This window comes from Alosa pseudoharengus, unplaced genomic scaffold (assembly GCF_046254945.1).
Source record: "Alosa pseudoharengus isolate Yale_2024_CS ecotype anadromous, Long Island Sound unplaced genomic scaffold, YU_APseudo_1.1 YU_APseudo_1.1_scf_2, whole genome shotgun sequence".
Taxonomy (NCBI): domain Eukaryota; kingdom Metazoa; phylum Chordata; class Actinopteri; order Clupeiformes; family Clupeidae; genus Alosa; species Alosa pseudoharengus.
In genome coordinates, this window is record NW_027468663.1 from 44,368,062 (window position 1) to 44,396,014 (window position 27,953).

The 27,953-nt window shown below is 41.8% G+C and overlaps 1 protein-coding gene across 1 annotated transcript; it reads left to right on the forward strand.

The window, feature by feature from the left end:
* On the forward strand, window positions 1-27,953 carry tmtopsa (teleost multiple tissue opsin a). Its single transcript, XM_076295161.1, has 4 exons — window positions 1-529; window positions 4,735-5,063; window positions 20,940-21,173; window positions 27,464-27,953. Exons 1-4 carry the CDS (start codon window positions 160-162, stop codon window positions 27,695-27,697), a joined length of 1,167 nt encoding a protein of 388 aa, XP_076151276.1. The 5' UTR covers window positions 1-159; the 3' UTR covers window positions 27,698-27,953.

Sequence of the window (27,953 nt, forward strand, 5' to 3'; positions counted from 1 at the left end):
ATAACGCAACAAAAACACTAATATTAGCCTATTCTTCATGGATTGTGACATCTCGAAAGTTATCTATCTAAAATTACATTGTTGGCTTTTCATAACATTCAAAACCCCTTACTCCAGATTTGTTTGTGCTGCGCGGTTGCGCGCCCAAACTGGATTGCAATGATCGTGTCCAACCTCAGCCTCAGCACTTGCGCGCGGTCTAAGAGCGTGTTGTGCTCCAGTGCCGGGGACGGATTTCTAGAGGCTACTTCAAATCGCACCCTCAGCCCGACTGGGCACTTAGTAGTCGCGGTGTGTCTGGGGTTCATAGGAACTTTTGGATTCCTTAACAACCTGCTGGTGCTTGTGCTGTTTTGCCGCTACAAACTGCTGCGTTCCCCCATCAATCTGCTGCTGATTAATATATCTTTCAGTGATCTTCTGGTGTGTGTGTTGGGAACTCCGTTCAGCTTCGCCGCTAGCACACAAGGACGATGGCTTATCGGGGAAAGCGGTTGTGTGTGGTACGCTTTCGCCAATACTCTGTTTGGTAAGTTGATTTTAAAATGTTCATTGTAGCCTAGATTCTGATACGGTAGGCAATGTAGAGATTCGCGGACGTATACCAGTCAGTGTCACAAGGTTGGGATCTCGAAAAGGACAGTAAGCCTATCATTTAGCTCAATTTGTTTAAAAAAGTTAGTTATGGAATGGAAGAATTATGCGTGATTTTCATCAATACACCTGTACCATGTTGCAGTTACATTTCATTTGTTTCAATAATTATCAATAGAGCATTTTATTTTAGTATTATTGAGGTGCCACCATTCATTTACATATTCCTTCTATAGACGTGTTGCCATCTTTGGCTCAAAACAGATATTTGGGTTTCTCTCTGCCTTTTGTTGTAACTTTCATCGGAGGTGTTTGGTCTCGTTGTATGTGTAGACATAGGCTACTGTATGTGATGGGAAGTGCACGCACGTAAGACCAGGGGAAATTAACATACTCTAGACCAGTGGACATTAAATCTCCTAGAGAGAATTGATTCTGAAAAATGCATGTGGACACTGATAAAACACCAGTAGATAGGCAGTAGGTTAATGAATGAATGATCAATCAATCAATCAATCAATCAATCAACCAGTCAGTCAGTCAGTCAATTAGTCAACAAATACAGTATGAAGAGTTCAGACTAAGCTGGACATTAAAGACAATGACATTGTCTCTGTCTTTCAGCTGTATTGACCCTGACTCAGAGAAGCATCACTTTCCTTTCACTGCTTAGCATCAATTACCACTTCATCCAGCAGCCTTTGTTACAGCCATGTAAGATACAGGTCAGAATCAGAGCAAATCAGCAAATCACCCAGCCATCACAGCAAAGTTTGAGCTCTCCATTCTGAGGTGAATGGTTGTGTGTATCTCTCCCTGTCAGTACCATGACTGTGGTTGCTGGTAGTTATGTCTGTCATGTCTTGGATTTCATCAATATGCGGTTTGTTGTCATTTAACACACAAATTATAGCTGATGACCAACAGCTGATGTGTGAGAAAAGTTATGCTGAATTTAACGTTGTAAGTATGTAAAGATAGGCTGTAGTGTAAAGTAAGCAATGATGCCAAAGGATTTCAAGACAAAGGTGTAAACATAAAAAAGAACAGAGTGGCTATTGTCAATGTTGGTGCATAGGCTCCCAATGAAGACTGTAGAAAAAACAAGACTGGATATCACACTCAAAAGGTAGACTTAAAAAAATGAGAATATCATCAAATAGTGATTTATTGACCTAACCAGACTCCTTATAAAAAACTAAAGTGCAAGTGCAAATGTTTCGGGTGACCCCATCCTCAGTCACCCGAAACCTTTGCACACTTGCATTTTTAGTTTTTTAGGATAAAGTCCTGCCAGAGCTTTTAACTAACTCTCCCTGCGGTGGGTAAGATTCCACATGAGTTGGATATAGAGGTCGTACGGTTGCAAGCAATGTCTTTAGAGGTATAATCAACAGGCACGGGCTTCCATAGGAAGTACAGCAGAGCTGGATCCATATGTGTTCATAAGTCACCTCAGTTTTGAGTTTTTGCATCATTTGCCAGATTTAGCCTTTGACACCATGCCAGTAAAACTCAAGTGGATAACATATCTCTATCAAACACACAAAATCTAATATTTGTTCTACTGATATGGTATTAGTTAAAGAGATATCTGTTGTTTGACTAGCAGCATAGTCTCCTGCACTGATGTTTTCACAAAAGTCATGTTTTTCTCATTAAGTACTGATGGAAATATGTGGGTCTGCTGCCAAACAAGTCCCCTTTATGTGATCAAGCCAGACATGCAGCCAAAAACTAGTGTGCAGGACATTGCTGCACCTGCCTAAGTCTTAGTTGTCTTCCTTTTGAGTCATGTGTGTGTGTGTGTGTGTGTATTTCAGTGTGTGCATGTGTGATATGCATTATTTTAAATAGCTGGTTGAGTCTATTGAAAATCTATTTTATTGAAGGACACATTGATCAAGTTCACTTCAAAGTATATTACAAACATAAACAGATGAGCGGTCAGGCCGTGGATGTGAGCTCCCTCACACTGACTGGGCCACATGCTCTGCCCGGGCGTATTTAGCTCTCATTTCTTATTTTGTTAAAAATACTGTCAATATGAATTACTCTATAATTGACCACAACATGTCTCAGTCTCTGTTTAGTGCAATTAATCAGACCTGCAAAATGAAGCCCAATATTGTATAGAGAACATATCACATTGACAATAGAAATTCTCATAATATGTTATATATATATATATGTAGTTAGTGTTACATCATGAGCTGAAGGGTTGGCCTGTTGTTTCATCCCAATACAGCTGGGTACCTTTTTGATTGTAAATAAACTGTGTAATAGTGTAAAAGTTCCTCCTCTCTACCACCCATCCAGAACATTCTGTAACCCCAGGTCTACTCTAATGCCCTCTTAGCAGACCATGTGTCCACATATAGTAGTATGCACATTTTATATTCATGTTACAGACTTCTCTAGTCATGGACACAAGCTCTAGTCCAGTCACTCATAACCCTCATGTATAAAGATCTGGCGGGTTGGAGCTGGGTGTATTTTTGGTGGCCAAGTGTGCGATACTGGGTGTGTGAGCGTGTCGACTTGGGGAGAAGATATATTGAACGCGTGTAGAGCAGCAGTGGTACAGTACAGTTTATAGTCCAAGCGGTTAGGGTTTATGGCCGGAACTATTGACTGAAGCAGGGGCAGTAGCGAAGCCTCCAGACAGAGGAGCACACAGGGATGCTGCAGTGGAGTGTGTGTGCCACGGGACAATAGCTCCTGGGCTGCAGCTTTATGCTGTGCCGTAAAAGTCCGGAGGCTGCTATACTACAGTAGGCGATTGACCATAACACATGTCATCCCATCACACTCCATCCATCATTCCACTGTTTTTGTGCTGAAAGGTGTCAAGAAACATGTGGTCCATGTGTATTTTTCATGGTGACCGTTTGTTTCAGATGGGCAGGTAGGCTCTTAACCACTCCGCTGGCTTCCCACAGATGCTTACTTTAATGGGATTTTGAAGCTGGGCAGGGTTGTAGTTGGTTCAAATCACTGTAGTTTCCATGAAACCATTCCTTATATGGGGCATTATCGAGAGTAAAACATGGAGTCACAGACGAGCATAATCTGTAGAGCCACCCCCTGTTGACAGTAGTGTGGATATCCTGTGGCCTTTACATATTTTTTCAGTATCACCATTAGTTATACTTGCGAAATGTCATGCTGACTTGACACATAGTGTAATGAATGATTGGACACACTCAGTTCAGCCCTATAGACACCATTATATTCGGTTATGCATAGCAATTATTTTGTGTCCAGTTACAGCAAGTATTGCTTTAACCCACTGGTGTGCCAGCAGCGGGTAGTTACCGGTATTTGGGCAACAGACATGGGGTTGATGCTTGCAGGAAATAAGAAGTGAGAAAAACCCTTGGTAGTTCAAACCGACAAGCTTTTGCCCTGCTCGAGAGCACTTGCATTCTCTATGCCTGACACGCTTGGGCAGCCATGTTTCTGTTACCTTATGACGGAACAGTTGGCTTATCTACAGAGATTAATTCTGGGCCGTGGCCCTCATTTTTATTTATGTGTTCAGTCTGCTGCCTTAAAGAAGCAGGTCCCTCTCATTTTTTAATTACTGGTGGGAGCTGTGGTTAATTGTGATGTCAGAAAAATGTGTACACACTTGCATGAAGCTGGCAAGAGCATCAGATTATACCCATGTGGTGTGTAAACAAAACACAGGTGCAGTAGTTGATACCAAAACCGAGTGTGGCAATTAATGCACAAATACTGCAGTAGGGAACATGAATACCTGTAGCCTACAAAATGTATTAGAATGTTAAATCATGATCAGAAGTTATGGTAATGTTAGTCCTGTAAAACACTGGTGATGAGACACTGAGTTGAACAGAATAGTGAATATGTGCGAAGTTCAAATCAATACAGGGATTAAATGAGACATCAGCTCTCCCCAGGATGCTCCAGGAAGAAGTGTTAGTGATTTTCTCAGGCTTTACCCATACTGTATGTCACATATGAATACTTATATGTACTTCTTTTTGCAGTAACCGCTGTATTTTTCAATTCTGATGCAATAGTGGGGTAATCATTTGAAATGCAGTAGTGTGGACGCCCAGAACAGTTCCTTTGGTCTGTCTCACCTAGTGGCCCCTGGTGTGTCTTTTGCAGGCATCGTGTCCCTGATATCCCTGGCCGTGCTGTCATACGAGCGCTACAGCACAATGCTGGGACCCACAGAGGCCGACTCCACCAACTACAGGAAGGTGTCCTTTGGAGTGGCGCTGTCCTGGGTCTACTCCCTCGTCTGGACCATCCCACCTCTGTTTGGCTGGAGCCAGTATGGCCCAGAAGGTCCAGGCACCACCTGTTCCGTGAACTGGACCGCCAAGACGACCAACAACATCTCCTACATCATCTGTCTGTTCATCTTCTGCCTTCTCGTCCCTTTCGTCGTCATAGTGTTCTGCTACGGGAAGCTCCTGTATGCAATAAAACAGGTGAGGCAGTAAGCACAGTGCCTCTCCTATTTGTGTGCTGTGTCTGATATACTGTATGAAACTGATCTGACATGTGGACACCATGCTATGCAGTGCATAGATAAACTACATTCTGACAATTGTATCTACCCATTGGTTCATTGTTAGGGAAGACATACATTTGCACTTGCACAATGTACATGTTTTCAGTGCAGCGGAATCGCATGTGTCCCATAATGCTCCTGAATGCTAGTCTGCTTTCTAGTGCAATGCCCTAGTTCTGAGCAAGGCTTTTGCTGAACATCTTGGCTGACTTCTTCACTGAACTACTTGTCACTTATTGGACTCTCAGTGGCCTATGTATTCAGACGCTCTGATGGCTCTGCTGCTACATCACAGAGATGTCACTTTTTCTCTTAATCTGTGAAAAACTCTATGTCTAAGTGTGTCAAAATCACAGCAACCCCGACATAACTGGCAAAGCACCATAAATAATGTTAGAAATCCAATTACCATTGTCTCAATGCAACAACAACAACAGCAATAATAATAATAATAATAATAATAATTATTATTATTATTATGATTATAATTATAATAATGATATGAATTACCCAACATTTCTTGAAAACAATGCGTATGTAAGGCAAATAATAGAAAGTAAATATAATACAATCCATCATCTCCTGTGAACTTTTTAATATTGAAATTATGTTGTAGTGAGGTGAAGTGATATATCTCTTTTCACCCAATCATCCACCATGGAGAGGCATTCCCAGATGTAAATTGCATGTTGGCCTAGACAGTACTTATGTACTGATTACTTCATTATCCATGAAAACATGTAATAGGCAGTTTCACATAATGAAAAAAAAATATCCTGCCTACCTCTAGGTCTTTATGTGAGTTTAATTCCACTGGTTTACCACTCAATAAAATGTGGCACGTTAGGTAGTAGAGCATGGAAATGGTGTCAATGTGTATATTCACTCTTTGGTTAAACACTCTTTGGTCATATGTCATATGTCCACAATATTTAAGACAGCAAACTGTTACTGGTATTTTACAAAGCTTTGATGTAGTTACTCTGGTCTATGAGGTCTAAAGACAGATCAGAAGAATCTAGTTCTAAGAAGTAGTTGCTGAGCGATGATGGTAATATACAACTTTTGCTCAAATTACACATTCCTACACATTTAGTAGTGCATCTATGGAGTGACTTCAGTAGTTGTTGAGCATTGTGTAAGAATGTGTTATAATGAGTGTAAGATTTTTTTTTCCGTGTCTCAATATATTACGGCCTGTGCAGTGGCCCCATGGTAAGAGGGTATGGGCACCACTGAGCGAGTAAGCTAACTGTATGTGTGCAGTTTTTACATGTTATGTAAAAACTTTCCAACCATGTTTGCGATTGGTCGTTGGAACTGCTCTTTCTAGCAAACTGTTCTACCAACCAAGAATGTGAAGGAAGTTAGGCCAAATGTACTATGATGTATTAGCTAAGGGAAAAAAACACTTGTCATTGATTGATTCACTCTCACACATTCAGTCTTTTCTTCCCAGTGAAACTTGAGCCTTTCCACCCAGTGAAATTTGAAAACCCTTGATATCTGACATACAGTTGAAATTATGATTGATATGGGTGATAGCATACAGCACATGAGTAAACAGGCTGTATATCAGCTTGCCAGAATGATAAATTCAGATAGAAACACATTGCCATGACACCCTCTATCTACCCTCTCTCATGTATGCTGTACTTCATAGCTTGTGGTCCCTAGGGAACGGAATCAACAGTACAACCTTGCTGCTGCCACCCCTGAGTATAACCCACAAGGGTGCCTCAGAATTCACAATGTGCAACCCTAGTTAGCATTGTGAATAAAAGTTTTCCATGATGTTGATCTGCTACACTACAAGTCTGTAAATGAGATTAGTATTCCCCCTCTTTCTCTCTATTGTTCTGTCCTGTTGCAGAGCAATGATGTGTGTGTGTGTGTGTGTGTGTGCGTGTGTGTGTGCGTGTGCGTGTGCGTGTGTGTGTGTGTGTGTGTGTGTGTGTGTGTGAGAGAGAGTGTAAGTGTGAGTGTGTGTGAGAAAGAGAGAGAGAGGGAATTAATCTAAGGCGATTTCCCCTTGATAACATCCCACACTTTGCTTGCAGTCTATTACTCACACACACTGACACACTCAGCTCCTCCATCCCTCTTCCAACACAGGGAATGCACAAAAATGAAGGCCTGCTGGGATCAATGAGAATAATAGCCCCTGTTTCCTGTCACTTAATGAGCACAGCCCTTGTTGGGTGTTTTCGCCTCTGTAATCTGAAGGCAAATATGACGCTGTGCCCCCACAGAGCCGTGTAATGACTAAAAAATGGTTGCTGACAGCATCAAATGCCCCGTTTAATGAAGTGCTCTTGCTTTGTCTTAACCTCAGTGGGACAGAAGAGCACAAAGACAAAACACAAACTTCTGAAATTCTGACATCCACTGACATTTCCCATCAACGATAAAGAGGCAGAAAAGAGAAGTTAGGGAAAGGGGGTTGGAAGATGCTTCCTCCCTGGTGTGTTGCTTTAACACCAACTCTTGTTAAGTTCACTTTGATACAAGCCTTGCCTCTATGCAAGCAGCTACTTGGGGATGTCAGATGAAATATCTGGAAGCATAAAAGTCACTCACTTAAGTTGACTCTTTGTGTCTTCTCAGTCTTTGGTTGGTGGATACATTTTCATTGAGGCTCTGGTAGTTATTTTTTGTTGAGAAATTCAGAGACCTTGGTAAAGAGCAAGCCCTCTCTCTCTGTCTTTATCCACAGTGCCTCTACATCATTAGACGTCTTACACATTGTTGTCTTGAAGCTGTAAAAATGGGGGGGGGGAAACTTCAAGTACAAATCAGGCACGACACTGCTTAGATTCCAACATCAGATACGCTTAGTGTGGTATGGCCATAAGCAAGGAAAGACTGGAGTCACCTTCATAATTTACAGGAGACATGAAACGGGATGGGAAGAAACTGCAGATCACTGATATAAGGGGATTCCATCAGGGAAGATGAGTCTATCCTAATTGCAACTACTACTTGTTATTCTGTTTTGAACATACTTCACCAGTTTGCTTGACAGACAGTATCTTGTTACCGGTACTTGCAAATGACAAAGCTTGTTTCGGTGTCAGATTCATTTGAAAACTTTTACGAGACCAACAATAGTTATAATTTTTACAGTGAATTAGCTCAACCTTCAGAGTGTAGCTATCATAACCACTGCCTCAACTATGTGTGAGGGGCATCAAGTGTCATCTGTTTCTTTTGCCCCCGCTGTTCCTAGGACTGCACGACCTATTGATGCTAGAAGCCAGACAGACCTCTACAGTTGATGAGTTTGCGATGCATCTCTTGTTGCGCATGGCATCCAGGGTCCATTCGCGTACCAAAAAGTTCCAGCTTGGTTAGGTAATCAATAAATAAACAACATATTTCAGTGACTGTGGACAAGACTGTCTGTTGAGTTAAAGACTAAGGGTGGTAGTGGTAAGCCAGTGAGGCTTAGCCGGTAGTAGATATATACTCCAACTTGAACAAGCTAATGTGATGGAACCAGATACTCTACGTTGCACAAAAACAATCTGTGCATACGTAGCTTTAAGTCTCTAAATGAGATCCGTTGAATCATACTTTTCACAATGACATACCAGTTTTGAAAAATAACTATTCTAATATATAAACCAGGCGGTAATTAACTGTGATGTAAAGTTTTCTAAGTGCTCTGGCATACAGGGGGTTTTAGTATTTAATGCATGATGGGTTGGAATGGGACAGTGGCACTTTGTTCTGTGATACCTCCAAATCATTTCATATCAGTGAAATGTCCTCCTAGCCATGATAGTAATCTGCATTATTTATCCTTAATCTTGTCATGTTTGCCCACTAGACAATTGCTCCAAATTGACCCAGTTAGCTAGAGTAGCCTGATGATATGTAGTATCTCTGGTCTCTTGTACATAAACCTCAGGATGTTACAGGATGATCAGGAACTCATGTGTGGAATCCTAAGTGAAGGTACATAAGTGTGAGTGTGAATCTGTACTGAGCGAGTATCCAATTTATATTAGTGTATAATGGTAATGATAAAATGGTGGAATGTGTAGATTTTGTAGATTATCAAAATAATGGAATTCATGGACATTTAGGTTTTCAATCCTATTTCTTTTTAAGGTATTTATGGGTTGCACATGTTTAATGCACTATGGAAACAAATGCACAATATGCCTGAAACAGAAATAAAGACTTCACAGGAATATTAGAACACCTAGTTAATAAAACTTCAGAATCAGAGAACTCATCCAAAATATGTCTGGCCATTTGAAAACAGAAATGACATTGCACTTTGAATTATTAACATCCACAGACCTAAAGCATTAAATAAGCTACATGTAGTGTAGGTCAAAAAGCACCATAGGAAATAGTTTCCTACTTGTAAATGCACACACACACACACACACACACACACACACACACACACACACACACACATTAGGCATAAGTCAATATTGAAATATTGAGCTCTACCAAGAAAATTGCTATGTTTCCTCTGATAGCTTTTCATTAGTTGTGAGTCCATTTTAGCCCCCTTCTAAAGCCCTTTAATGTAAAATGCTCTTTTTACTGCAACATTCAATTCAATGCAATTTTCAATTTTTTTATATCACTTATAGAGCGCCAAAACATTGCACATGTCTCATGGCGCTTTACAGAGTGTTAAATGTTTGCAATCAAAGAAGGCCCATGAGTAACAGGGGCGAGGAAAAACTCCCTAGAATTGGAGATACATGTAGGAAGAAACCTCGAGCAGATCCACGACTCAAGGCAATTGACAGGTAATTGTCCGGGGTAGGGGGCTGTTGATGGTCAAAAAAGTCTGTAAAATGTTCACCTCATTGTTGTCCCTGTCAAGGTTGCCATGGCCGTGGACATCTCAGCAGGCACAGGCAAGGATGCATTGGGCAGGGAGTGGTGAGTGGTGTCGGGGGTGGGGGGCTGGCGCTTAGTAGGCTGGGTGCGGAGAGACCTGTAATGCCTCCCGGAGGGGAGTGGGGTGTGAACAGTCTGTGGTTGATGCGCAAGCATCGGTTGCCCTGGATGGTCTCGAAGGAGGGGAGTGAGGAACCGGTGATATGTTGGGCAGTTTTCACCACCGTCTGCAATGCTTTCCGGTCGGAGGCAGGGCAGTTGCCATAACATTCTGTGATAGTTGGTGAGGATGCGCTCGATGGTGCAGCAGTAGAAGTTCACCAGGATCTGAGGAGACAGGTGGACCTTCTTTAGTCTCCTCACGAAGAAGAGATGCTGGTGAGGCTTCTTGATCAGGGTAGAGGTGCTGAGGGTCCAAGAGAGGTTCTCAGAGATGTGGACACCCAGAAACTTGAAGCTGGTGACACGCTCCATCTCAGTCCTGTTGATGAGAATAGGGGTGTGTGCTAGCTTTAGACTTTCTGAAGTCCACAATGAACTCTTTGGTCTTCTTGGTATTGAGAGCCAGGTTGTTGTCAGTGCACCACAATGTTAGGTGCTGGACCTCCTCCCTGTAGACCATCTGATAATTCTTGCAGAGGAGACCAATCACCGTAGTGACATCTGCAAACTTGACAATGGTGTGAGAGCCATGTACAGGTGTGCAGTTGTAGGTGAAGAGGGAGTAAAGGAGAGGGCTCAGCACACATCCCTGTGGTACGCCGGTGTTTAGGGTGATGGTTGAGGAAGTGAGGAACCTGATGGAGTGTCCCCGTCTTGTCTGTGTGTCTTTGCTGAACAGCTGGCGCCAATCTTTATGCAGATATTCTGGAGATGTGCGTCCCTGGAGATGTGTGAAGTGCCCTCCTGCTTCAAACGTTCCACCATCATCTCAGTCCCCAAAAAACCCTCCCACAGGATTAAATGACTACAGGCCCATCGCCCTGACATCTGTGGTCATGAAATCCTTTGAATGACTGGTGTTAAGCCATCTGAAGGACATAACAGGACCTCTGCTGGACCCCTTGCAATTTGCCTACAGGGCAAACAGGTCGGCAGATGATGCTGTCAATATGGGGCGGCAATACATCCTGCACCACCTCGACTCCCCAGGGACTTATGCCAGGATCCTGTTTGTGGACTTCGGCCCGGCGTTCAACACCATCATCCCTGAACTCCTACATCAGAAGCTCACCCAGTTCTCTGTGCCTGCCACCACCTGTCAGTGGATCATCAGCTTCCTGATTGACAGGCAGCAGCATGTCAGACTGGGGAGCATCTCATCCCAAACCCGGTCCATCAGTACTGGCGCCCTTCAGGGGTGTGTCCTCTCCCCACTGCTCTTCTCCCTCTACACTAATGACTGCACCCCAAAGAGCCCGTCTCTAAAACTCCTGAAGTTTGCAGATGACACCACCGTCATTGGTTTGATCCAGGATAGTGAGTCTGCTTACAGACAGGAGGTGGAACAGCTGGCCCAATGGTGCAGTCAGAACCATCTGGAGTTAAACCCCAAGAAGACTGTGGAGATGACAGTGGACTTTAGGACAGCTCCCCATGTCACAGTAAAACCGTAATACTGGGCTGGGATGAAAGAGCAGTTTTTGCATATGAGGATTAAGCAGGGAACAATTATTAGGTGGAGTCTACCATCTGTGGCTGAATCTCTTTATCCTGCTCACAAACAGTTGCATCTGTCAGTTCAGGATCTGTGAGCTGCAGTCATCTGATGGGACTTCAGCTGTCGTGACTGTACAAAGCAATGGCTCATTAGGATTCAGCCTGATAAAACTATTGAATTAGTGGAAAGTTTGGGAAACTTTGCAAGGTTCACCGTGTCGGTTGCCCACTCGTATCTGTTCCAAGGAGCTCATTGTGAGCACGATTCTTCATGGCCAAAAAAAAGTTTTAAACCACAATAGGGAATAGAACAAAGACGAGTACAGCGTCAAGGCATATCTACCAAGTGAATCACCTTACCTGTACAGAAACAATGTTTTTGCGCTGCTAACTCATACTGTTATGGTAAACTGTAGATTGAAAGATTGATTTTTACATTTGAGAAAAACAGGATTGCATGGGTTCTGACAGTAGGTAAGCTCTGCTGTTTAGTATGATTATATCAATGATTAGACATAGACACAGCATACGGTAGGCCTACAGTACAGTATATACTTACAGATGTAATGTGGGCTCTAGAGAAAGGTTATACCCCTGTATAATCTTTCCCAATTACTCCTGTCTAAATTAATCATTTTTTTGGTAAGTTACTCCCCCTAAAGTTGAGTTAATTGTTTGCCCTCTGGGGAATGCACTTGCCATGTGTCTCCTTCGGCTGGGATGACATCACAGCAGGCAAGTCAGAACCCTGCAGGTGGGCCTTCACATCGTGGCAGAGAGGAGGGGATTTACTTCAGAAAGTCTGGCCTTGAGCCACAGACATTATTATTCGCCACACATAGGTCAATGTCCAGGACTGCCAGGAAGCGAGACACACACACACACACAGAGTGAAAGAAAGAGAGCGAGAGAGAGAGAGAAAGAGAGAGAGAGAGAGAGAGAAGTTAAACGAGGGCGGTCAAAAATACCCTTTTCCTTGGAACATCATAACATTGCTCACGAGCACCTCTTTCTCAACTACTGGGTTTCTGTGGATTGCATAGTGAGGAAACTATGCCATGGGCCTTACATTCCCAGCAGGACCTGAGCCAGAAATCCTGACTGACACCCCAGTGTTTCCCATACATTGACTAATCTGTGGCGGTGCGCCATTAAATCAAAATCGGCCGCCACATATTAATATTCTATGTTTAATTTAATTTAATTTAAATTAAATTAAATATAAGATCAAATCCTTATGGAAGCCCGTAAAAAAAAAATTCTGATCTATTATATCTCATTATTGTGAGATACTATGTCATTATTCTGACATAGTATCTCAACGAGATACTATCTCGTTATTGTGAGATAGTATCTTGTTATTGTGAGATAGTATCTTGTTATTGTGAGATAGTATCTCATTATTGTGAGATAGTATCTCGTTATTGTGACATAGTATCTCGTTATTGTGAGATAGTATCTCATTATTGTGAGATAGTATCTCGTTATTGTGAGATAGTATCTCGTTATTCTGAGATACTATCTCGTTATTCTGACATAGTATCTCATTATTGTGAGATATATATCATTATTGTGAGAGAGTATCTCGTTATTGTGACATAGTATCTCGTTATTGTGAGATACTATCTCGTTATTCTGACATAGTATCTCATTATTGTGAGATATTATCTCGTTATTGTGACATAGTATCTCGTTATTGTGAGATAGTATCTCATTATTGTGAGATAGTATCTTGTTATTGTGAGATAGTATCTCATTATTCTGACATATTTCGCTATGACTAAATAGGAAATGCTTTGCCCCTTATATTTCCGTGGTCAAGATGAATTCAATCATTGAAAACTATTTTCGACGTGGTTTTACAAACACTGAGATACAAACGCTTTTACATGAAGAGCATAATATTGAAATAAGCCTCCGCACTTTACAGAGAACCTTGCAAAGAAAGCACCTCTGGCATTGGCGCAATAAAACTGATGTTGCTGAAGTTGCAGAGTTCATCCATCAGCAACTCCAGACTTTGGAGTTGACACACATAATTCGGCCCACGACTGACATACACACGGCGTCTCAAGCGGTGTCTTGCTCGCAAATCTACACCACCACCATCCATTAGTCTTAACAACAGATGGACAGTTTCTCCGTCCGTAATTATGCCAGCTATCCAGCACTTCTGGTGCATCCATCTATAGCCATGCAATTGACCCGAAGTCTGGTCTTAGCCCAAACTAAGTATTTCACCACTATATCACTGAATGAGGCAACACAATGAAGCATGACTACATTCAGGATGGGACTGTTTCTCCTTCTTGCAATGTTACAATTTAGACCCAGTTTAGAGAGCCTCCACATAAATGATCTTTTAGCTGTGAATAACGTTTCTATTAGGACAACTGTTGGTCTTAGCTTTTACATTCAGGAGGGATCAAGCCATTGATGCCACCTAACAGTTAAGATGTGTTCCCAACAGCACTGCAGCTGGTGTTTTTGCTGCTTCTGTTTGTTAATACCCAAGGGTGCGGGCATTTTCCATACCAGAGCATCCAACAATGGGTGGAGAGTAACTGAGTTTGGCTTTTATTAGCATCAATGTATTGTCGCTAAAATGCTTGTTTTAAGGAGCTGGATTTAGGCTGTGATCTTCATCTAAAGAAAATTGTGCATCTGATCATCATGTGGGCTATAATTTGTAGTAATTAGTGACCGACTTCTGCCTAATTCATTTAGGGTGCCTCCAGCTCCACAACATGGTCAAAGGAGGACAAGAAACCCACAGAGTGGAAGATTGTGAACCTGTGATTTTCCTGGCGTCCTGATAACATAGACCAGATATTATCCTGAACATTTTGTTCCCTTTAGTCCCATAAATCACAGATGGATCAGGCTGCAGGGAGTGCGGGCGGGCAATGGCTTGTTGCCCTCATAAATACAGCATACGTCGGTAAATAAATGTCTGCGGCTTAGGTGTCTTTGGTGTGCTTGTGTCATGAATCTTGCCCTGGTTCTCTCTCTGGGAGTACACATCTCAGCCCTACAGAGTTGTGTAAGTGATCTGGAGCAGAGCTTCCCCTGGACAAATTACTCACACTGGCCCACTTTCACACACTGCATTCACTACATGTGCTCATATCAATAGATATACATTTGTTTTCAATGCTGGCCTGTTGAGGAAGCTTTATCAGTACAGAAGGGAATGTGTGTGGCTAATTTTTGGCCCAGAGAATGCTGATTGCGTGCAAAACCACACCACAATAAAACCACAGAAGGGTTGAAACTAAAATAATGATCGATAAGTCTACACTGTTGTATTTCCAAATGAAGACAGATATCATAATACCCGGTAATGTTCTACAAACAGAAAAAGGATAAATTAATCATATGCTGTGCTATATTGTTATGTGGTCAACATGTTCAATGCTCAAATATTCCATGACTGTTAAATAAATCATACACATAAAAAAATAATAAATCATACACATAACACAGAATTGTGTGCTTACAAGTAGCAGTGGTGAACATGGGCAGTTGGCATGTATTCATATTTGAATCTAGCCTGGTCGTTACCATCCTGAATCCACTGTATTCATATTTGAATCACTCCACTGTGTTTGGATTAACACTGAGTTGAACCACAGTTTTCCGTGTAAATTGCATGCGATATGTAAAAAGACAAAGAAGCTGCACATGTCCCATCTGTAAATTCAACTCAATATCAATTTTTCAGCGTGTGACTCAAATCATATCCTCCTTCAAATAGAATGTTTATGCACATGAAAAATGTGCTCTTGATGTAGCTGAGCAAAACTGAGTTGCATTTTTACTGGACCATTAATAATAATTATGTATATTACAACCCCAGGTGGAGGAGAGGCTTATTTTTGGAGATTAGTCAGAATGGGAGTTCATATGGACCTTTTAAATAATAAATGCTGCGATAAGAGTTCCTTGATTTTTATGACCAGATCAGAAATGAACATCTAAATGAACATCATCAGGGGCAAAGCACAACAGGGGGGCAGTGGCTATAGAAAAATATGGCACCATTAAGCATTTCACAAAGCTGTGCCACTAATTTCTCAATTTAACACAGTTTTCTGTATGACTCAAAATTAATAATAGGGCTGACTGTTAAGTATGTAATCCCAAAGTTATAACTAAAACAAACAAACAACCACACGAGTGGTTGTAGTAAGTGACAGATAATAGCCAACTAAACTATTAAAACAAAGCTGAAAACAGGTAGCCTAGTCAGAAGTAGGCCTGCTTGAGTGGCATGTATAATTTTTAGCAAGACATGAATTCAGAAACAGTTTCGAGGGATTCTTTAAAATTTAGTGGTATTTGACATGGGCAACATGTTTCCAAATGTTCTCAAACACCATGAAATATGGTCACACAAAAGATGGAGATCTACGATATACTGTAGCTTCTCTGCTGTTACTTTTGAATACTGGGTGTCCGTATTTAGAGTGTTAGAATTATAGTTTATAGCATATGCAAAAATAAAATGCCTAATCCTAAAGCTGCATGTGCATGACAAGGGATCTGATTACTAAACAGCCTAGTTAGGTGACGTATGGTAGTTAGCTGGCTACAAATCCACTGAACTCTATTCATTACTAAAATTGCACTTATCTTGTTTTCAGAGTTAACCTGATTATTTAGGTAAAGTGACATTGACACTGCACTGTTAACTTATTAGATCGCAATATCCTCCAGGCAGTGGTTAACCTCAATCCACTAATATTGGATGTAGCTATCATGCCATGTACATAATGTAACAGTGCATACCAGAGAAATGCCAAAGTTAGTGATCTTTATTTGGGAATGGGTAACTGTCATTGTTCTCTCTCTCAGCTTTCTGTTACCTTGTTTTTCCTTTTTGATATCCCAACTTCTTCCATGACAATTCACCACCAGCTGTTCTGCATGCACCTAATTCAATTATAGCACACTAGAAATCCAGAGTGTACAGTAGGCCTACCCGACTGAACCATGCAGGGGTTGAAACAACCTTGAACCATGGGTTTGTTTAGTATATAACAGGTTTCATTTATATATATTTATATACATAACCCCCCCCCCCCCAAATGAAAATTGTATCATCACTTACTTGATGATAATAATAGTTTATTTATTACAAAATTGCAACAGGAAGATATGACTTCCCCTTAACTTCTTGCATTATGTTATGCCTGCTACACATCATAAGTGGCCTTTGAAAGTTTTTGTGATGGGAGGCAGAAAGATTTGTAGAGCCCATTTAGTTCCTTCTCTTCTGCTGTCTTTCTTAGGCTTGCAATGTATTAAAGAGACGCACAAAAAAGTGGCTGAACTTCAGATTCTCTTTCTAGATCTTTCCTAGGATTGCTCTCTCTATGCAATCTGTGATAGCAGGCCCTCGCTGCAGAGCGAGAGTAGAAAATGGTTTACAGGATTGCAAGAGTCTTTGTGAAGGGCCCAGTGGAATGCTGACACTTCTTGCCAAGACAGCGCTTTGCTGGTGACAAGCAAGCCCTGCCAGGGCACTGTGCTTCTCCTCAACTAATGCAGTAGGCACAAAGCATACAATCAATCACATTTACCCGGAACACCAGGGCTGGCAGGAGCTCCTTATGGGCTCACGAAGCCGAGATGGAAAAAGATGGATGTACGTGAGAGTGAGCAAGGAAGTTGTGGGGTCGCGGGGATCTGTAAGTATGGCGTGTGTGTGTGTGGGGGGGGGATGGACAGGCGGGGCAGGATAGGGCAGGACAGGGCCAAATGCATGGATGTGGTGCTGGGTGCTGCTGCCACCATGTACATTTTCTTTGTCAAATGACAGTGAAACTGTGAAACTGGAGTCCATTACAACTTACATTGTAGGGCACTGTTATACTCAGTTAATTAAAAATTAAGAGGCATTATGGGTGTTGATCGGTCTACATCCTTATTGTCATTAGAAAAAATTAAACAATTTAAACAAACCTGCTTACCCCTTGAGTTCACATGTTCTGAGTATTCAGAATGGTGTGGTAGCAAACAAGCTCTGGAGTTCAAGCTTATAGGTACTGTAAAGGATACCATTGGGCAAAGGGTTTGAGGTGGGATAAACTTCTCTGCCTTTCTCACATAAACATACAGTACATTAAAAACAAAAAGTGCTCTAAGTGTAGCACCTTTATGGCTGCATTTTATCTATACAATTTTCACTGACTGGTGGTGGAAGGACAACAGAGGTGACTTTAACAGTAATTGAATGCTGTAAGCCTACAAATCTCTTTACCCTTTCCTCTGTCTTTTCTTGAGTTAAAGCGTTTACCTTTTAAATCCACATCCATAAAAGGTATGTGTTCAGAACTGCATAGTACAGCCTATAAAAAACATAACTGTATGATTCACCAGAAAACTTATGCACATCATAGCATATTGAAAGGAAAATTACACACTACTCTCTGTGTATGTGTGTGTCTCAGTATGTTTACCAGATTACACTGGAAAAACTATTTCTTCTTTTAAGATTTCAAACATTATTTTTTTAGGTATTTTGGTGAAGGTAAAAGCAGTTGGCTCTGCTTGGAAACACAATCATGTCTCTGTGTTTGTTTGGATGATCGTCACCTCCATTGATTTAGCTTGTGTACATGCCTGATGTCTTGAGAGGAGAAGTTTGATCAGAGCACTCCCAAATGGGGGAGACAACATGTTTGCTTTTCCTCAGCAAACAACCCGATTTCACAGGGTCGTTGTTGTGCACTGCATACATTCAGATTGGTGCCAGACCCTCAAGCCATCAACGACCCTGGCCTTTTGCCACCAGAGCCCTGGTTATTGAAAATACCTGCAACAAGATTATTGTGCAATCTGTATTATATTAGTAACTTTCCACTACCTTACAGTTATGGCATACCAACAGAATTCAGCATAACCAAGCATAAAGGCATATTAGATTCCAGTCAGTGGAAAGAATGTGGCTAATGTAACTGAGCATTGTATTTCTTTTGAGGCAGTTTGCATTCTTTGGTTGAGATTCCTCACTATGAGCTAGTGGCAGACACAAGCCTCTTGCCCACCTACAGTACACGCAGATCAGTATAGTTACGCATTCACTAGTGTAGTGCAAACCAATATACATGTCAAAGGGCTGCCTTTTGGTGACAAAATGAAATGGACACTTTACAAAACTGAATGCTTGGTTTTGACTGTTTTGTAAGGACATTAATGGTCTTTGAGTTATAGCATGTACAATAATGGACCCTGTTTTGCATTGTGGACTTCTGCTAATATTTCCACACACAACCTTGTCAGCTGTTTTCTGTCACATACACCCTGACAGGGTGATCGCAATAATGACTTCCCACGTTATATCATACTATTGCAATTAGACTGAGGTGAGCACATGCTCCTGGAGAGAAAATTCTAAGTTAACACATCTAAAAATAAAGAATATAGAAAACATAGATTTCCTCCTCTGCTCCTCTTACTCAAACAGGCATTCAGCAAACCATTCAGTGCCAGAATGACTACTGAAACATTGAAGACACATCTAAGTAGGTATTTCCTAGCTGTTTTTGGTCTATAACTAGGGCCTGGGTACTTTTTATAGAATTATGCATGAGTGTTTCTGCTCACTGGCCATGTAGGCAGGCTATTACATGGTCATAAAGGTGTGTGACAAATGGTTTGCAACTTCCCTGGCTGTTTTTTTGTTTTCAAGGGTGGACAGGTTTGGTGAGGTGATCTTAATGAACTGTAATGAAGTGATTGTCCTTTTCTTGCTCTCCAAGTCAGTCAAATCTACCTCACAGTGTGAGTATGACAGGAGACTCTCACTGCCACACCATTTCTTATAAACATTATTTTTACTAAAACATAATGAATGCAACACTAGTATTTGTAAAATAAATAAAGATGTATCCCCTGAGTTGTAGGGAAACGCAACATTCTGATGTATGCCTGTGTTACAGAATATTCGCCACTGCATTGGCAAGTAACACCTTATTTGGTTTAGCAGTCTAATGGATGGAAGTTTAATGGTTCTGTGCTCTGAAACAATATTTAGATAGACCTTATTTATTTATGCATACAGTACCAATTTATGTGCTGCTTGGGCATATTCTACTGAGCTCCCCCACCTAATATTTTACAAATGAAACCCTGAAATGGCTTCCATTCAGGCAGAGTTTGCTGAATAATAGCAAAACATTGGAGTGGAAAGCACTGAATAACATCAATCCAGTGATGTTAGTGTTTGTTGATTTGGTTACTTATTACAAAGAAAATGATTATGGTCAAGGAGAAATGTGTCAGTGTGGCTCAAAGCTAGAGAAAAGTGTCTTGAGTACAGCTGTTACTTACACTGTCTGCGAGTTGTGTATGTGGTCGGAATGTGAAGGATAAAATGGTGCCCTTCACTGGCCATGGTTAAAAGAGCTGTCAGTAGAAGATGCTGAGGTCCACCTCACATCATTGTCAAGAAGCAAACATTTCAGCCACGGACAAATGACAAGATTTAAATTTTAATTCGATTGGTGGGTGTGATTGAGGGTGCGTAAGTTTGTGTGCAAATCTGTGTGTTTCTCTTTGTCTCTCTCTCTCTCTCTCTTTCTGTGTGTGTCTCTGTGTGTGTCTATGTCACAAATAATGTCAACTCAGTTACCATTTGAAAGCACTGGCTGACAACATGTCTGCTTCCATGGTGTCTTGAGTGACGTGGGTCACAGGAGAGCACTGATTTAACGTGGAGATAGTCGTGGAGATAGTCAGATGAAAACACGCTCTGGTTGGAGCAGGGGTCTGAGAGGGGACGGTGCGAGTCCCACTGCAGGATCCAGCTGCCATTCAACCCTTGTGTCTTTCTCTCTCTTCCCCCCCCCCCCCCCACCCTGCGCTGTGGAAAAATGTTGCTTGCTTTTACCCCGAGTATTCAGGGAAATGGTGAAAAGAGTGTCGATAATGATGGAGTGATGGGTAGGAAAATGGGGCAGGTGGAAATATTCATGTAAGCACTGTGAAGCGCTGCTGTCTTTTTGACTATACCTTCAGGCTTTTTCATCATTGTCTTCCCTTGCTCTCTCTCTCTCTCCCTCTTTCTCTCTCTCTCTCTCAACCACTGTCTATTCCCTTTGGCAGCTTTTCCCCCCCGAATGACCTGTTTTACTGTCGCGTTGTCTCCCTCCTACTTTCAGTTATATGGTATATCACATTTCACACCTTTCTCATGCAGTCCATTCTCTCTCTCTCTCTCTCTCTCTCTCTCTCTCTCTCTCTCTCGTGCGTGCAGGTGAGTGGTGTGAACAGAGCGCTGGGTCGTAAACGTGAGCAGCGCGTCCTGGCCATGGTCATTATCATGGTGGGGTGCTACCTGGTCTGCTGGCTGCCCTACGGCATCATGGCTCTCCTGGCCACTTTTGGTCCTCCAGACCTGATAACGCCCGAGGCCAGCATCATCCCCTCCATTCTCGCCAAGACCAGCACGGTCATCAACCCCATCATCTACATATTCATGAACAAGCAGGTAAGACAATGCCAACACACAGGGACCACCTGTCTTTGCAATATGGTATGTGAGACAACACATACACACATACAGTACACATACACACACACACACACACACACACACACACGCACAGGACACAATCATATTAAGCTGCATCATTGTCGTTGGGGGAATCTGAGGACATAACTTACTGGTGGCACAGAGTTGCACGCTCTCATGTGTAATCCCATTCGTTGTGCTCATCAAGCCATCTGTCAATGTGTCAGCAGTGTTCTCAGCAGTTGTAAATAACATCTCCTGCTTGTTTGGGTTGTCAGGGGTTTTCTATTTATACTGGGACATCAAGGTACCGACAGGGGGGGAGGAGAAGGCAGACTCTGTTCGCATGCTCCCTAACTTAATCAGCTCTGCGATAGAAAGGGACTTGCAGACACAAACTTTCTTTGTGTGACCTCTATTTAGATGTGGGTGTACCTGTGGTGTGCGAGTGAGAAAGTGTGTGCGCAGCTCAAGCATGTGAGTGCATGGTGCTTATGTTTGCATCTCCATTCAAGGTTTTCATTTCCGGGTACCTTTTCGCTTTGGGAGAGCAGAGGAGATGAATCACTCAAGTCTGAGCATCGACACTGATAAACAAATTAAGTTGTTTCTGCATGTCACCTGCAGGAGTGCTGGACAGGCTTTGGCCTTGTGGTGTGTGTGAGCGCAGCTCAGTGAGAGAGCCGGTGTGGCCACAGACGGTAGTCTGAGCCAGCGTGGAGCAGGCGGTAGTCTGTCCATTGCCAAACTCTCAGCCCAGACCGAAATGCACAAATACACTAGGGATACTGCCTTATCAGATACAAGGCACTGTTGGTGTGATGAGGTTGACTAAATGGAATCTAACTCTGTAATGTGATTCAGCAGAGATTATGGGCCAGACTATCCCTGCTGTCCCTTGTCTGGCGTGCACAGGCAAATCTGTTTGGCAACTGATAACAAAAGTGAGAACAAGATAATTCAAATCAAATAAGAATGACACCATCAGAACATGAGGAAAAAAAGGAAACGTTCTGTAGGGCAAGTGTGTTGGCCACACGTGGCCAGATACATTTTATTCATTTGGTTTTACTTAACTGTGGATTAGTTGGAGCAAAACTCTTGTAACTGATATCAATACTGAATGTTCTTGCTGAATAAATGTTTCATGGTCTTACGTCTTCTGGGCTGCCAGTAGTGTGTGTTACGTTTCAGTGTGTGAGATGCGTAAGACATGATTTGCTGACCCTCTGACAGCAGCGTAGAGGCCTGTAGAGGTCTCAAAGGTCCAGAGGCCAAGGCCTTGTGCAGAACATCATCATCATCATTTCTCTAGGAAAGAGAAAAAGGCGAAATCTCAAGGCCCACAGTACACTTCACTCTGTCTTGAGCCCAATCAATTCCCCTCTCAGACAGCCGCAGTGTGTCTCAAACTTGTTCTCTATTTCTTTCTCTCTCTCTCTTATACATCTCTCTCTCTCTCTCTCTCTCTCTCTCTCTCTCTCTCTTGTGTGGCATTATGAACTTTGGGCAGCTTGGTTGTTGGTGTTCCATCCGTCCAAGAGTCAGTGAGTAGTCACAGAACTTTTAGACAGACCAGGGTTGCCCCTTGCTGGCCTCTTTGCCAGCAGTTTCTGGTTTGTCAGTTTGTGTTTTCTCTTTAGCAGACCCTGTACTATGTCTAGTAGCTGGCCATTCACCTTTCAGCTGTGATCTCATCAGTATTCCTTACTGTGTTCTGCCAAAACATATTATGTTATGTTATTTTTGTTGTCTTCCCCTTACTTTCTCTGGACCTGTCCTGTGCTAAAAGTAGCTGGCTACTCCCCTCAGAAAAACAATAATAATTGATATGGTGAATTTGTTAATGTGCGTTCATTAATTGTAGTGTCATTCCCTCAGGAGCTTCAGCCTCTCGCTCCTTTATAATAAGGGAAGGAGCAGAGCCTTTAATCCCTCCCTGTATGAACTCTCCTCTTGTTCTGATGTGTTAAACACCACTGGGGACTGTACAGTGTACACATGTTGGAGTGATTCAGATATATGATAAGCACAGCGTTATCAGGAGACCTCATTGACTCTTGCAAATACTGAGTCTAGAGTTTGTAACTTTTTTTTTTTTTTACTTTTTTGATCCCGTGAGGGAAATTTGGTCTCTGCATTTAACCCAATCAGTGAATTAGTGAAACACAAACAGCACACAGTGAACACACAGTGAGGTGAAGCACACACTAATCCCGGCGCAGTGAGCTGCCTGCTACAATGGCGCTCGGGGAGCAGTGAGGGGTTAGGTGCCTTGCTCAAGGGCACTTCAGCCGCGGCCCACTGGTCGGGGCTCAAACCGGCAACCCTCCGGTTACAAGTCCAGAGTGCTAAGCAGTGGGCCACGGCTGCCCCCACATGGATTCCAAAAAGTGTTCTATAAATAAATATTATAAAGACATTATTATATATTATTAGTATTACACCACAGATAGTAAACAACATGGAAGAGGTGTCAGAGTGCTTCTTACTCTTTTGTTGTTGCTACTGTACTCACAAGCTTAGTTGAGCTCTGGTGAATTCTGGGGCTAGTAATTGAGGATTACATGCGACAATTAAATGGGAGGTAATTAAGGCAAATTATTGATGTTTGAGATCAGTGAACAGATCACTGTGAAAAAGAATGGGTTATGTACTGTATGCATGCAGGTTTAATTAAATTGTCTGAGATGACAGCAACAGCATGTAATGTAATGGTTTGTTTGCCATTATTTTCATTGCAGCGTTCTGTTAAAATTTTATTTAATGGTTATTAATGAAATTTCATTTTGGATTAAGAACTCTCCTCCCCCAAAGCAATATTTTGAATTTTCAGGAAATTATGTCACTAATTAGACACTGAAGACAGATACTCCTGTATGTCATTTTCAGTCTTCAATTCCTCCCAGCCCGTAACTATGGAAACAGTGAGTTGAGGCGAGTTGAAGACTAAAAATGCTGTACAGATACGAATTGCATTCAGTGTCCACCCAAGACCTCATGGACAGCAGGGTGGCAACTGCTACAGGACAGATTGGGATGATGGGTAAGTACTGTATTGCCTCTTGTTAAGAGAGAGATGGCTATCAATGGGGCTATTAAGGCAACACGGAAAACAAAATTAGATTTGTGTGATGTACAATAATAATTATGTGCCATAAATATCTTATGAAAGGATCAGAAACAGATGATAAGAGAAAATACATAGATCAGTTGTGTACACATTCAGTCTGTTGATGTTCTATAACCCCATACAATTTTAAGACATAGAGGTTTCTTGGATTATTCCACTGTATGGTATTCAGTGGTATTGAAATTCCATTGAAAATGTTCTGCAATTGGTTTCACAGACACTATTCACCTCTCCTTTAGTGAGGGCATTTTTTGTAGCCACAGGACATTGATATACAGCAGTGTTGTTAAGGGAGTCTTGAACACTTTCGCTTGTAGTTAGAAAGTGATGGAGTTTTTTTAGTCAGTAAAACCTCTGTTAATGTTAGAGAAAAGTGAGAAACATTTTGTTTAAGGCATGAGTCCCGGAAATTAATCTCAATTCACATCAACTTTTTTGGCACGGAATTCACCAATGGCACCATCAGCACAGACCTCTTACTCCCTGACGGTGCTGTCATCAATTAACAAAAACGTTCACCTCTTGCTCTTGGCCCACAGCAGGGCTGTGGTGCAAGGCAGAATGTACACTTTCAGTCTACCTTACCTATTACAATAAAGCAGTTGAACTGCCACAGTTCATTTACATCTGAATGACCCCCTATAGTGAGAAGCCTCCTAATGTAAGGTTGCCTGACAGATATTAATGGCTATAAGCCACAGGGTCAGACCAGGGACTCTGTTGGGAAATGTGCTTTGTTTCCCCTCAAATGGATACTGTCCTGAAGTGGCCAAGCACTTTCTATCTTTTTTCCCTTCTGGAGTCCACAGTTGCCATGGCATTGTATAAGGAAACTTGCCATTCTTCTGCAGAATTGAACTCTGATATCTTCACTCAGCATACCTTGCCTGTCATGTACTTTTGTGACTTTTCAGTTCAATGAGTGGGGACAATGGTCTGCTACCATATAAGGGAACATTCTAGGGTATGCCTACTTTTCTTAAGGAAATGTAGTGTAAACTATAAGTATACATGACTGAAGCACAGTATACTAAGTACACTACGTTTTCTCAAGGGATGTTCTACCTTACTGACACCATTCACTACTGTTAATATGGTCATATTCACTGCTTCAGCAGTATCAACAAATGGAATGTACTTGGGAGATCTGTCCTATATTCTATTTTAGAATACATCGCCACTTATACACCATTTACAATCTCCTGAGCATTCATATGGAATGGTGATTGATTTTTTTTCAAGATGTACTTTATAGATGCCCCAATACAAATCAGCCCCCTATCAGCCAATCAGAAAGTAATATTTCTTGTTTCCTTGGTATAAGGGCATTATGCCTTTTCAGTATAAAATGCATATGCTCTTCAATATATACAGTACTATATTTATCATGAAAGTGTTGTGCATGACAAGTGTGATTACAGACCCTTTCCCTACAGGCTACTTGACTTATTTTAAGTTTAACATTATGTAGGCAAATTAATGTTTAGATGTAGGGACTAGAAGTAGAAGCGATGCTTGTTTCTGTCTGAACTTGTTAATGTGTACTAATGTGAAATAATTCACTACTTTTATATGCTGCAACCTGCAAGGATTGCAGCCACATTATTAGAGCTTTTTTGCTGTTAGGCACTGTGTTCATTGGTTTCTATCTTCTATCTGAATATTAAAGGTGCTCTAAGCGATGTTGGGTAACATCACTTCTGTTGACGTTCAAACAAAACAGAGAGCTAGCTCGCCCCTCCCTCCTGTGCGATTGAAACTCTCCTGAACGCGTTTTTGGAGCCTGAGCTGTCTTCGCAGGCTGCGTTTTTTTTTTACAGTGTATTCAGGGAACAGGCAGCTAGCGGATGGTGAGGAGATTGTTTACCTTATGTGACAAAAATTGTTTTAGCTTAGAAACTGCGTAACATCGCTTAAAGCACTTTTAAGTAGTGTTCCACGTGTAAATATGGGGCGGTGGTAGTGTAGTTGTTAAGGAGCTGGGCTAGTGTGCAGTAGCCTGAAAGTTGTCGGTTCAATTTCCGGCTTACTGTAATGTCATGTAATGCAAATGTACACTCACAAACGAGTGGTTTCACACATGTGGACAGCTTGACAATGGTAATTGTGTGAAATTCAATATCGTCATGTTAAATAAACTGTTAATACACGGTTGTGGTCAATGTGCAGTTGTTTTTTTATTTACACAAAACACTGTTTTGCTTACATAATGCGTGTAATAAATGGGAAATTGCTGTAGCTGGAATGCTGGGCACTAGCTACCTACTATTTCCCTAAATATACCTTGCATTTTATGTGCACATATTTTCAGAGCATGTTTCAGATTAGAGCTAATTTATAAGAATATATGAATGGGTAATTATTGTTATTAATGGTTGTGCAAAGATGTTTTTGCCATAACCCTGAATCATTACTTATAGATATAGACCCCAGCAACTCGGCCACCACTGAATGGAATGGAAAGTGTACAAATTGACAGTGATTATCACTCATTATTATCCCCACTAATATCATGACCAGTGCTAAAAGGGAAATGCTACAATGGCTTTCTTTGGTTCTCAGAATAAATGATTAACTCCCTGTAGAACAAAACTGAACAAGTAATTAGCGAGACCTCGTATTGTTCTACATGGGTGGGCAGAGATAGCTGCAGCTGACCCTCACAGTGAGATGAATACAAAATGGCATGCACATTCAGCTATTTTATTCACAGCTAATGGACCTGTAATGATTCTCTCTTTAAGGTTATATAATACATTGCATTGAATGACTCGGAGTCCCCTCCTGTTGGTGATCAGTAATGGATCAATGAGCCTGCTAACCATTATCATAAGAACCAGAAACAGACCTGAAATTAATGAGGAAATGCCCTCATTTCCAGATGGCACAGTTGAAACAAAAACAATTCAGGTTAATTAAGCTATTCTCTAGAACTATTCTAAATAATAATCTCTGTCTTTGCATTTGTGCATAGACATTTCAGTTATTACATGAGATGACCTACTGTATGTTTGCATTAACTTTCTCATGCGTCTGCATATGCATTTTATATATGATTGTGTGTATCTACTTGTGTTGATACTCTTACGTGTGTGTGTGTGTGTGTGTGTGTGTGTGTGTGTGTGTCCACCAGTTCTACCGGTGTTTCCGTGCCATGCTGAAATGTCAGGCGCCTGAGCGTGGTTCTAGCTTCAGGAGCACATCCCGAGTGAACAAGCAGAGCATGAGAGTCCTGCGGCGCACAAACGACAATAACTGCACCGCGGGCCCTGCCACCACAGCTCTGCCCAACCAGCTGGAAGGGCCGCCTTCCTCAGACGCCAGCAAACCCGCCAAAGTATCACTTGTGGTATACTACACTGAATAACGGCCAGAAACGGCTCCCCTGTTGCCCACGTTTACAGAAAACAGGACACTTGGAACAGAGAAATGGCTGTCTTTGGATCATCCTGTTGTGTAATGGTGTTTTTTGCAGTTTGCACATGTCTAAAGACAGACTGGAGATGAATGTTTGGTAATAGCGCTGTTGATATGTGCACGGTCGGGCACACATTCATGTGACTCTCCTCTCTCAATGCTTCAAAGGAAAATATTTTTGTACTCCTTCTATTGTGACTCCATAT

Bases quoted from the DNA above. Each gene is read 5' to 3' on its own strand.
- tmtopsa (XM_076295161.1), top strand. From the start codon at position 160: ATGATCGTGTCCAACCTCAGCCTCAGCACTTGCGCGCGGTCTAAGAGC. The intron at 530-4,734 runs GTAAGTTGATTT...TGTCTTTTGCAG, and splicing joins TTTCGCCAATACTCTGTTTG to GCATCGTGTCCCTGATATCC. The intron at 21,174-27,463 runs GTAAGACAATGC...TGTGTCCACCAG, and splicing joins ACATATTCATGAACAAGCAG to TTCTACCGGTGTTTCCGTGC.